Source organism: Apium graveolens, unplaced genomic scaffold (assembly GCF_009905375.1).
Source record: "Apium graveolens cultivar Ventura unplaced genomic scaffold, ASM990537v1 ctg794, whole genome shotgun sequence".
Classification (NCBI taxonomy): Eukaryota; Viridiplantae; Streptophyta; class Magnoliopsida; order Apiales; family Apiaceae; genus Apium; species Apium graveolens.
The window spans coordinates 65,791-76,985 of NW_027420757.1; the positions used below are offsets into that span (position 1 = coordinate 65,791).

The 11,195-nt window shown below is 33.9% G+C and overlaps 1 protein-coding gene across 1 annotated transcript; it reads right to left on the bottom strand.

Moving 5' to 3' along the window:
- Positions 1 to 513: 513 nt before the first annotated feature.
- On the bottom strand, positions 514 to 1,894 carry LOC141704522 (FBD-associated F-box protein At5g44490-like). The gene is made up of 3 exons (XM_074507761.1): positions 1,437 to 1,894; positions 1,150 to 1,229; positions 514 to 1,082 (listed from the first exon to the last, which is right to left on the bottom strand). Exons 1-3 carry the CDS (start codon positions 1,892 to 1,894, stop codon positions 514 to 516), a joined length of 1,107 nt encoding a protein of 368 aa, XP_074363862.1.
- Positions 1,895 to 11,195: the final 9,301 nt, after the last annotated feature.

Consider the following 11,195-nt stretch of genomic DNA (forward strand, 5'->3'; position numbering starts at 1 on the left):
TGTCAAATTGGGTGTTTATGATGTTAACATTTAAATGTACCAATATATGGTGGCAAGTGAGTCTTATAAGGTGCAAAATTACTCTAATATGGTGTAAAGTGACTTACATGGTTGATTAGAGACAAAATATGGATCAAAATTGACTCGTATGAAAGTGGTACCAAAATGTGGTTAAAGGATGTCAAATTGGATGTTTATGATGTTAACATGTTAATTATACCAATATATTATTGAAAGTGACTCTTATAGGGTTCAAAATCACTCTAATATGGGTGTAAAGTGACTTGATTGATTAGATTTTAACCAAAATTGACTCGTATAAAAATGGTACCAACAGATAATAAAATGATGTCAAATTAGATATTTATAATGTTAACATGTTTATAAGGAAACACGAAAACATCATGATAATAAGCATAATGCTTTGGAAGTACTACGGAGTTCAGGGATCCACAATTGACAATATTCCAAGGGATCCAAACAACTTTTAAAACTTAAAACTAAACCATGAAGTTAAGTATTAGGCAGTAGATCATCTCCGATGAAACCAACAACAATGTTTGTACCCATAGTTCCAAAAGCTTTCTCGATTTCCGTCAACTTCTCCGTGCGAAGAGTCTGCAGATCTTGCAGTTTAGATTTGGCATCATCAACACGAGTTTCCAGATCTTGTAGTTTAATTTTGACATTATTGACTTGAGCCTGCAGCTCTTGCAGTTTAGTTTTAGCATCCTCAATATGACAATCAATTGAGTGAAGCTCATTAACCAGAGCCTTTGAAAACCAGATATGTTCTATATAGTTCAGGCGGTTCACCACCCAGCTCACGTCGAGTCCCTGATTCTGCAAGTAGGAAAATACATCCCTGTACGCAACAATCATCTCGCAATCGAAATCAGTGATAGATATTTTGATAAAGTCATTCAATGAGGTGCATAAAATATTCAGATACATTGAACATAACTTCTTGTTTTTTGTTGTAAAGTGCTCAAAGGTTTCCGGGTACTTTTGCATAATGCGATCGAGCAGGCATACAAACTCGGAATTAACCTCGTGTCTCCGCCATAACCCAGAATCAGGGACTATATACAAGTGCAGAGAATATGTCACCCAAGTTATCGGGAATATATACATAATCTAGCTGCATACTTGTTACAGCTGGGAAGTTCCAAACTGTTGTCATGGGAGATACACACTTAGACAGATGGAGGGTTGTTATAGCTGGCAAACTGAAAGAAAAAGATGAATCTGATAAAATCCAATCACGAAGACACAGAGTTCTCAGGGAAGGCAAGCATGTAAACCATAAATCCTTAATCCATGAACCCGAAAATTTATCTTTTTTAGAGTAACCAGGACTCCACAGGTGGAGAGTTGTTAAGGCAGGTAAATCCCAGAAATCCGATTCGAGTGCACATTCTTCAAGATTGACTCACAATATGAGTTTCTCCAATGACTTAGAGCTAAAGGTGGACAGCTTATAAGGCTTATGATCATCTAACAAATCAAGAGTTAAGGATTGCACATTGTGTGAGATTGCATACTCAACAAACTTATCAACTAAATCCTTAATTACCACATTATTGTGAACACAAAATTTCAATTCGGAAAGATGGGAATCATGGTCTCGATTAGACAAAACATGGCGGATAAATTCAGAAATATTTTTATGTGTAGAGTTTCCATACCAACCGAAATTGAGAAAGGGCAGAGTGGTCCAAATAAATTTCCATCGTCTTGAAAGAGCGCTGGTTTGAACTGCTACTTTTGCATCTACGAATGATAGGACCTTGTGAATTAGTTCATCTGATAATCTGCTCAAAAGGTCTTCATCTCCAATTTCCTGTGCTAATATTTTTCCCTTTTTCTTTGCTCGAGACACCATTTCACCCATTGTACTCCGATCTAATTCAAGCTAATATTTATCGGGGGTTGTTCGGCAAGAAAATGACTTAAATTTCACCAAATAAGGTATAAATTGCCCAAATTGACAATTGTCGATTAGTGCCCTTTTCTCACTTTGTAGTCGCATATAGTATATGCGTATACTGACCTAATATCTATATCTAGCTTAGGTGCATTGCATGGTTGCACCGTCTCCTTGTCTATTTCCTAGCCTCCCTTCTCTCCGTCACATAACTTAATAAAATCCTTATCCACAATCTGCTATGTATTATCCTTTGCATCTCCCAATATTAAGTTCAATTAATACTTGCCTCCTGATTTCTCACTCCCTTCATCTGTATCACTTTGTCCTTTAATGTAATTATTTGGTTGTTCTCTAAAGCTGCTATAAATTTTGGGTATCACTTGTGTGCCTTACTTTGGGAGAACTTGAATTAGACAATGCGGGTAGAGTAGAGCATTTACAGCCAGATGATATCCATTTTGTACACCAAATTAAGAAATAACAGAAATCAACCTACGCATTATGATGATGCGTATTCAGCAGCATATGCACATGGTATGCCTGCGTATTTACCGACTGCGCATTCATTAGATGCGAGTTCTTTGAAAAAAAATCAAAAAAATAATAAGATAATCAAGCCTATACGCATTGTTGAAATACGTAGGAACCTTCGCATTCTCCGGATGCGCATACAACTGGTTATTTTACCCGGTTAATCACTACAAGGAAAACAAGCTTCAACAACGGTTTATGTCCGTTGTCTGATACCCTATTTTTCCGTTGACTATTGAGCCGCCGTCTGTTAGTTGGATCAGACAACGGCTAAAAAACATTGCCTGAGATTATACAGACAATGATTATGGATTAAGCCCGTTGTATTACATCCAGAAAAGACAACGTTTTATGCTTGTTTTCGTCATAACAAGCGACATTATTCAAGGATTCTCACAAACTCAGAAAACCATTGTGTAAGGTATAACATTAAAACCAATCCTACAACACTTATTGTTGTATAAACGTTGTTGTGTATTCAGATAGACAATAAAAATGAAATTGAGCTCGTAGAACTCTTGTAATAAATTTCTACACACAACAGTTTGGGATTTAAATGTATGGCATGATCAGATACATACAACTGTTTATTTGTCCAAACGTATTGCATGAATACCTTTGATACAATATCTTAATATTATATAGACAATGGTTTACTAGTGTTGTGAGAGTTAATTTTGCACCAAAGTTTTGTGTTCGAAAGCATTGTTTTAGTATTAAAGACATGATATTTTAATGAAGCTTGGTTCTTAAAAGCGTTGTCTTACACAAAATATAACAAGTAATCAAATGAAATTAACTTTGCAAATCTAAACAAAAGTTCTAAAGTTAATCCATGATCGAAAATCACAACAACATAGTTATACAAAAGTTAAAAGCATATTGATATCACTGCCTTCATGAGTCTAAGATTTCTACTAAAAATTAAAGAAAATATAGAGTCTACAAGGATTTGATGTTGGCTACTCAGAGCTCACTTGGCCTTTTCAGGTTCTCTTCACGTCTTCCGCAAGAGCTATGTTGTCCTTGCAATATCATTACAACATGTGATAGGCAATTTCCCAATCTGGAGAAAACAATCTTCAAAATAAATCGACAACCACTCTTAAGTTAATATTCTTTTCCTTCCTGCATTATAAGAAAAACAAAGAACTGGATCTCTTAATATAAAGTGAAATCAAACCAAGACATAATAGAAAATAAACAAATGCCCATAGTGTCACCTGGCTCACTTCCATGAAGAGACTGTCAATGTCCTGCTTTCTAAAGATACCACCTTTCCTCGCAGTTTCTCTTGGTGAAGATTGGGAGGTCCTGCTTGTAACAGCTTCATCTTTTCCTCTTTTGTCAACCTCCTTTTTTAAATCATCTATCCCGACAATCTGTAGAGAAAGTCGAAGTTTCCGAGTTCTAGCTGGTGTTCATGGCCCTAACAGTCTATATGAGGTGAAGTTTCCGCGGTAGTGGCAGAATTATGCAGAGCATTTGTTGCCTTCATTGTACATTGCTGCATCATTTTATATAGTGATGCTTTATCATGTGCTGGAAATTGCATCAACCTGGACTCGCCGCTATCTACTTCATCATCGTTACTTTTGCAAAAGAAAGAACACAATTCTGTCAGAATAACTCCAAGTAGAACTAGAAATTTATATAAAAAGTAATCAATAGTAAAGATATAAAAACTAATAGGAGAAAATTGTACATCAACCTCAACATTACACTTGATGCAGCAGCACATTTCAAGTGAGCAAAAAACCTGCAATTTGCACAATAATAAACCCAGTAGACGGGATTTATAATTTTACTGCAGATGCCACAGTTCCAGTAAAATTTACGATATACTTGGGGAAGAGAGTAGGCCAAGATGAGAGTGTGTTGGTTGTGATATTTACATTGGTAGGTGATGGGTGCATCGGCACAACTCTTGTGCATCCAGAAAGAACATATAGTACAAATATAGGACAAGTCTATAGATGTAGTGTTACAAGCATGACACAGTAACAAAGCAGTTATTTGGACTAGGGTTAATGGGTGCTTGTGACCTTGATGAAGAAGGATACGGTCCTCTAGAAATTTAAGTTGGGAAGCTACACATTTCAGACAAAAAAATCGGTTTTCAGAAACATACATAAAGCCCTGAGATAAACCTCCACAAGCATCACAAGGGTAAAGCAGTTGTTTTCTATATGGACGCGCAATGAGGCTTAGAGGGTGTTGGGGGATCATAGGGTGTGTAAATGTTGAGGGCAACTCAGAACAAGTTTTATGTAAAAAGAAACCTGCACAGTTACTTGATGAACAACCATCAGTAGCGGTAGTGTTGCACGTATAAAATGCGTCAATGAGTTTGTTTATTGGCTGTCTGCACTAGCACAATCAACATCCTTGCTGACAACAGACTCAGCTTCATTTAGTATCAGCTTATGCTCATGAAAAAAATGTTTCAATTCTCCCATCTATGTATGAAAAGAACACAGACACACACACACACCGCAGAGAATGTATGTTAACAAAAGAAGAAGTATGAATGATTTTACACAACCACACTCAAATTTAAAAGTTTGATGCATTGCTGACAGGTGAAGAAAAAAAAATTGTTTGCATTGGAATAAAAATACAGTTCATGTATGTCCGATTAAGGATAAAGACGACATGCTATATAAAATAAACACCTGATCAGATCATGAGGGTCCATAAAGAATCTTTGTTATTTGTATTTGTACAAAGGCATGTCGGCAGCAAGGATTATAAGTTGTGGTTGGGACAATCACGGTCACGCTCTGGTATAAAGTTCCCTAAATCTACACAAATACCATTACGGCTAGTACACAAAACTATTGCTTCTCTCGGTCAACTAAACTAAACAAAAAAGATCCTATCTAGGAGCCAGAAGTACAAATTACATGGAGCTCCTAAAGCACTGGACTTGTATATTCTCCACACTCATGATAACATTCTAATGTACACATCTACCACCATTCTAAAGCTGCCGCATTGCTGATCTAATGGCAAAATAATTGCTAAACAAGAAGCCACTAAATTTCTAGATGATCAGAAGTCATACCCATTCAAAGTTTGTTTCTTTTGGCAAAACTAGAGCAACCAGGCAATCAGGTGAACTTGGACTAATAGAGAGCATGGACACTAGTTCGGGCGAGTACGGGAGAATGAAAAGGAGCCTCGCCCACATGGGCGTTGTTGCTGGAATTTTAATAACTCCAGCACATTCCCTCTGCTTTAAATATGAGATAAAATCCTGAAACTGCAAAAAGTGAATATTCTTAGTTTTCAAGAAAGTAAAGATACTGAGAGTGAACAAGTCATTGCTTGCTAAACAAACTACACTTCAAAAAGATATATTAATTACGAAATATAGCTTTGAGACAACACTTAATGCGATTCAAATGTGCATTATTCACTGCAAATGGTTCAGTTCAGGATGAGAAGTTCTATGTTATGCAAATGGTTCACTTACTTGTACGCACAAAATAAGAACTAAAATCAGCACAAAATAAGAACTAAAATGAGAGAGAGAGTTAGACAGAGAGAAAGAGAGAGAGAGAGATACCTCAAAATTAAAGACAAGCACCTTCCATTGAATCCACAAATAAGCCCTAAAGCCTTAGTTTTGAACACAAACTAAAACCCCAAATTGAAGTTGAATTGAAACCCTAAACGGAACCATACTCCATTAAAGAAATATACAAATCAATCAAAGGAGGCTAAAAAAAAAGCAAATATTTATGTATGTATAGATTTATCATAACAAGGAGAGTAGAGGCGGAGAAAGAGAGGGAGAGAGGGAAGGGGAGAGACCACAACCTAAATCAAAACTCAATAGGACCACAATCTTCTTTGGAATACCAACTCAATTCAAGCAGCTGAGATCCTTCGGATCGGAAATGGAAGCACAAACAGCAGACGGCTATGAAGTTAATTCGTCATTCAGAGTGTAATTAGTGTTTGAAATAGAGGTGGATTGAGAGGGTTAGGAGGGAGAGATAGAGAGATTTAGATTTGTGTACTTTGGTGTTTTATGTTTACAGAGAAGGAAATGAAAAGTTGAAGGGGGAAGCGGGTAATGAAAAGAAAAGAAGGGGGAAATGAAAAGTTGAAGGAGGGAAACCAATTATAACAAGAAAACTCGATAAATAAATATTGTATACTTATAAATTTTTTATAAATAGATTTAAGAAATAATTTTTATAAAATAAAATAAAATAAATTTGAATGTTTATAATATTTTAATATGACAAAAGCTAACATCTGTACGGTTGGATCGTCAAAAAAATCATTTTAAAAATTAATCTTGAAAATCGGGAACGAGTCTCGCTGTCGGGAGGAGTACTTTTACCAGATTTTTCTAATCCTGACATGCAAGATGAATTTCAAATTTTTTAATAATTTTTTCTTATGACTAAAATCGATATATCTTAACATCCGTACGGTTGGATCGTCGAAAAATCATTTTAAAAAATTAATCCTGTAAATCGGGAACGAGTCTCGTTGTCGGGAGGGGTACTTTTACCAGATTTTTCTAATCCTGGCATGCAAAATGAATTTCAAATTTTTTAATAATTTTTTCTTATGACTAAAATCGATATATCTTAACATCCGTACGGTTGGATCATCGAAAAATCATTTTAAAAAATTAATCCTGTAAATCGGGAACGAGTCTCGTTGTCGGGAGGGGTACTTTTACCAGATTTTTCTAATCCTGGCATGCAAAAGGAATTTCAATTTTTTTTATAATTTTTTCTTATGACTAAAATCGATATATCTTAACATCCGTACGGTTGGATCGTCGAAAAATCATTTTAAAAAATTAATCCTGTAAATCGGGAACGAGTCTCGTTGTTGGGAGGGGTACTTTTACCATATATTTCTAATCCTGGCATGCAAAATGAATTTCAAATTTTTTAATAATTTGTTCTTATGACTAAAATCGATATATCTTAACATCCGTACGGTTGGATCATCGAAAAATCATTTTAAAAAATTAATCCTGTAAATCGGGAACGAGTCTCGGTGTCGGGAGGGGTACTTTTACCAGATTTTTCTAATCCTGGCATGCAAAATGAATTTCAAATTTTTTAATAATTTGTTCTTATGACTAAAATCGATATATCTTAACATCCGTACGGTTGGATCGTCGAAAAATAATTTTAAAAAATTAATCCTGTAAATCGGGAACGAGTCTCATTATCGAGAGGGGTACTTTTACCAGATTTTTCTAATCCTAGCATGCAAAATGAATTTCAAATTTTTTAATAATTTTTTCTTATGACTGAAATCGATATATCTTAACATCCGTACGATTGGATCGTCGAAAAATTATTTTAAAAAATTAATCCTGTAAATCGGGAACGAGTCTCGTTGTCGGGAGGGGTACTTTTACCAAAATTTTCTAATCCTGGCATGCAAAATGAATTTCAAATTTTTTAATAATTTTTTCTTATGACTAAAATCGATATATCTTAACATCCGTACGGTTGGATCGTCGAAAAATCATTTTAAAAAGTTAATCTTGTAAATCGGGAACGAGTCTCGGTGTCGGGAGGGGTACTTTTACCAGATTTTTCTAATCCTGGCATGCAAAATGAATTTCAAATTTTTTAATAATTTGTTCTTATGACTAAAATCGATATATCTTAACATCCGTACGGTTGGATCGTCGAAAAATCATTTGAAAAAATTAATCCTGTAAATCGGGAACGAGTCTCGTTGTCGGGAGATGTACTTTTACCAGATTTTTCTAATCTTGACATTCGAGATGAATTTGAAATTTTTTAATGCTTTTTTCATGTGACTAAAATGAGTATTTCTTAACATCCGTACGGTTGGATCCTCTACAAAATCATTAAAAAAATTTATCTTTTTCATCAGGTATGAAAAAAATCTAGTACGAGGCAACACTCAACGGTTTTTTATGAAAAAGTCTTGTCTGAAATAAATTGTGACAACAGTTTTTTTGAAAAAAACCGTTGTCTTAGATGATCAACTTTTTTAAATCTTACGACTGATATTAAATTTACTTTTAATAAACGGCTCTTATTATACCAACTTAACAATCCAAGTGAACATTTATAATATACACGTTATATCCTCATCAATGTGATTATCTGTTGATGCTATTAATATTCGTGTAACGTCTAGTACTAATAGGTAAAAGAATTCAAAAATCTATGAAAAAGATTATTTCAAATCTTAATACACACAAATTAATTTAGTGTAAGTTATTGGTTACTCATATAAATTAATTAACGATGGCATATAAATTTTCCGAAAAAAATTTAAAACTAGTAAAAAAATTTACTCATATAAATGTGATTATCATGTTGTGGTAAGTTACCTTACATAAGTGTTTTTCATGAAATGTCGTTGTTGGAATTCTACAACAGTTTTTTCTTTAAGACTGTTGTAGTATTACATATTTTACAACAGATTATAAATATCGATAACGGTTGTCTAACTGTTACAAGTGTTTTATTTTAAAAATACTTGTATAAGGTAGATTAATACAACGTGCTTTGTCGAAAAACACTTGTTTGGATTGAATAATTAACAATGTAAACTTGAAGCACTTGTGATTAATTTTTTTATTAATTATAAAGTAGATAATTAAACTATTTTGAAATATAAAATTTAAATATTTAATCTAGATGAAAGTGGATTTAATTAGAGTTTGTTGTTTTTAAAAAATTTAAATTGAATTGTCTGGAAATTATTTTTTTTGAAATTATTACTATTTTTATTGTAATAAACTAGACAACGATTTATTTGAATATTTTGTTGTGCAACACGTTTTTAAATTTAGTAAGAAAGACAACGCTTTTAAGAATTAGACTATTATCTGATATTGGTGACATACAATATATGTAAAACACTTGTCTATCAGGTATCATTTAGACAACACCTAATTTGTACATTGTGTGATTCGAGCTTAAATAACTAGTAGAAAAAACACTTGTCTCATTTCCACAACCGTTAAACAAGACGTTATCTCAATCATTTTGAGACAATGTATTTTAAAAATCGTTGTACGATTTTACTCATTTGCACAACATCACTTTAGAAAGGGTTGTCTGTCTTCATCAACTAGACAATGGATTTTAAAGCGTTGTAGTAATACTAAAGCCTTCCCATTCACACAACATCTTAATTTTGAAAACACTTGTCTGATTTGTTTTACTAGACAACATTTTTTTATCGCTTGTAGTAATTAACGTCAGACAACGCCAATTTTTTGGTTGCAAAAAAACCATTGTATGAAAAATTCGGGCAACACTTTTTTGGTCGAGTGTTGTCTAATCGATGTTGTCTGATTGTGTTTTTCTTGTAGTGTTCCAGAGAAAACAAATCAAAGTTGCAATGCAATGAACTTAAATACAATTTGCTGCCGTAAACATAATGTGTCATATAAATCAAGACTGGATCTAGAGTTATTATTGTCTCACTAAATCAAGGGATGAAGCTCTCTATTTTCTTTTAATATCGTAGAATGCATTTAATTATTTGTGGATAAATAATTTTTCCGGTCAAATAGGTTGAATTTTTATAATGCTTATACCCATCAGATTGGGTTCAGTTTAAAATTCTTTAACTTATTTCAAGTCAGGTTTTGTTCGGGTAAGACTAGATGAAAATTTCAGGCATAGTCAACCCTACACGAACCCTACATTGAACATTGCCACCCATACAAGGCAATATGGCCATATTTCTTGACTCATATTTCTAAAAATTTTGTTAGGGATGTAGTGTTTTTTTGAAGGATAAAGGTAATCTTTACTAAAGGAGCAACAAGCTCAAATAATATACATGCGACAAGTATAAAAAAATCATAAATCAAGGCCGAAGGCTACCAGGTAATCTACTGAAAGAGCTAACTTAGCTAACGAGTGGGTTGTTGCTTTATTAACACGATTATGGTGATGAAAAAATATTTGCCTTAAACATAGACATAAGATGAAATACATCTTGCAGAACCATAAAAAATGATGAATGATCCAAAACGTTGTTGTTTATGGCCTTGCTAACTCGAAGGCAATCCATCATTCAAATCGTTGTTGTTTATGGCCTTGTAACTCGAAGGAAATCCATCATCCAAATCGTTGTTGTTAATGGCCTTGCTAACTCGAAGGCAATCCATCATTACTCGTATGTATTTATACCCCATTTGGGTGTAAAGTAGGAGACTTTAGACCACTGCACACATTTCATCAATATAAACTTCAGTAGTTGAAATTGTTTGAAATTGTTTGATGCTCATCCCAAAATTATATAGGAGCACCCATGCCCATTTTATATTTATGATCATAAAATCCTGAAGCAAATGAAAAATGTGAGTAAAACTAAGTTAAATCTTTAATTTAAAGACTTCAAATTTGACTCGGTGACATGATTTCCTAGTGACTACTTCAAATAACAAAGAATTTCGATCATTGACTTTGACACTATGACCCCTAGCATGCACAATTGACTGACTCAACATCTTTCTTGCATAATTAGTAAACACTCGACCTTTAAATAACTCGTTTGCAATTTCCAACTGCCTTTCATCGAAATACTCAACTGTCTTCAAATAGTGCTCTAACTAAGAAACTAATCGGTAACTTTCTATCTTCAAGGATCGCGTTATTCCAACTTTTCGCATGATTATTGGTCATCATGCTAAAAAGTTTTCCTCCACTACACCATAGATTTCCTATAGCAATGCTCATTTCAAAATTTG

What these genes read in the sequence shown, in the direction of transcription:
- LOC141704522 (XM_074507761.1), bottom strand. Translation starts at nt 1,894, where the DNA reads ATGGGTGAAATGGTGTCTCGAGCAAAGAAAAAGGGAAAAATATTAGCA. An exon ending in TCATTGGAGAAACTCATATT is followed by an intron (nt 1,230 to 1,436) that starts GTGAGTCAATCT and finishes TTTTTCTTTCAG; the next exon opens with TTTGCCAGCTATAACAACCC. An exon ending in GAACTTCCCAGCTGTAACAA is followed by an intron (nt 1,083 to 1,149) that starts GTATGCAGCTAG and finishes ACTTGTATATAG; the next exon opens with TCCCTGATTCTGGGTTATGG.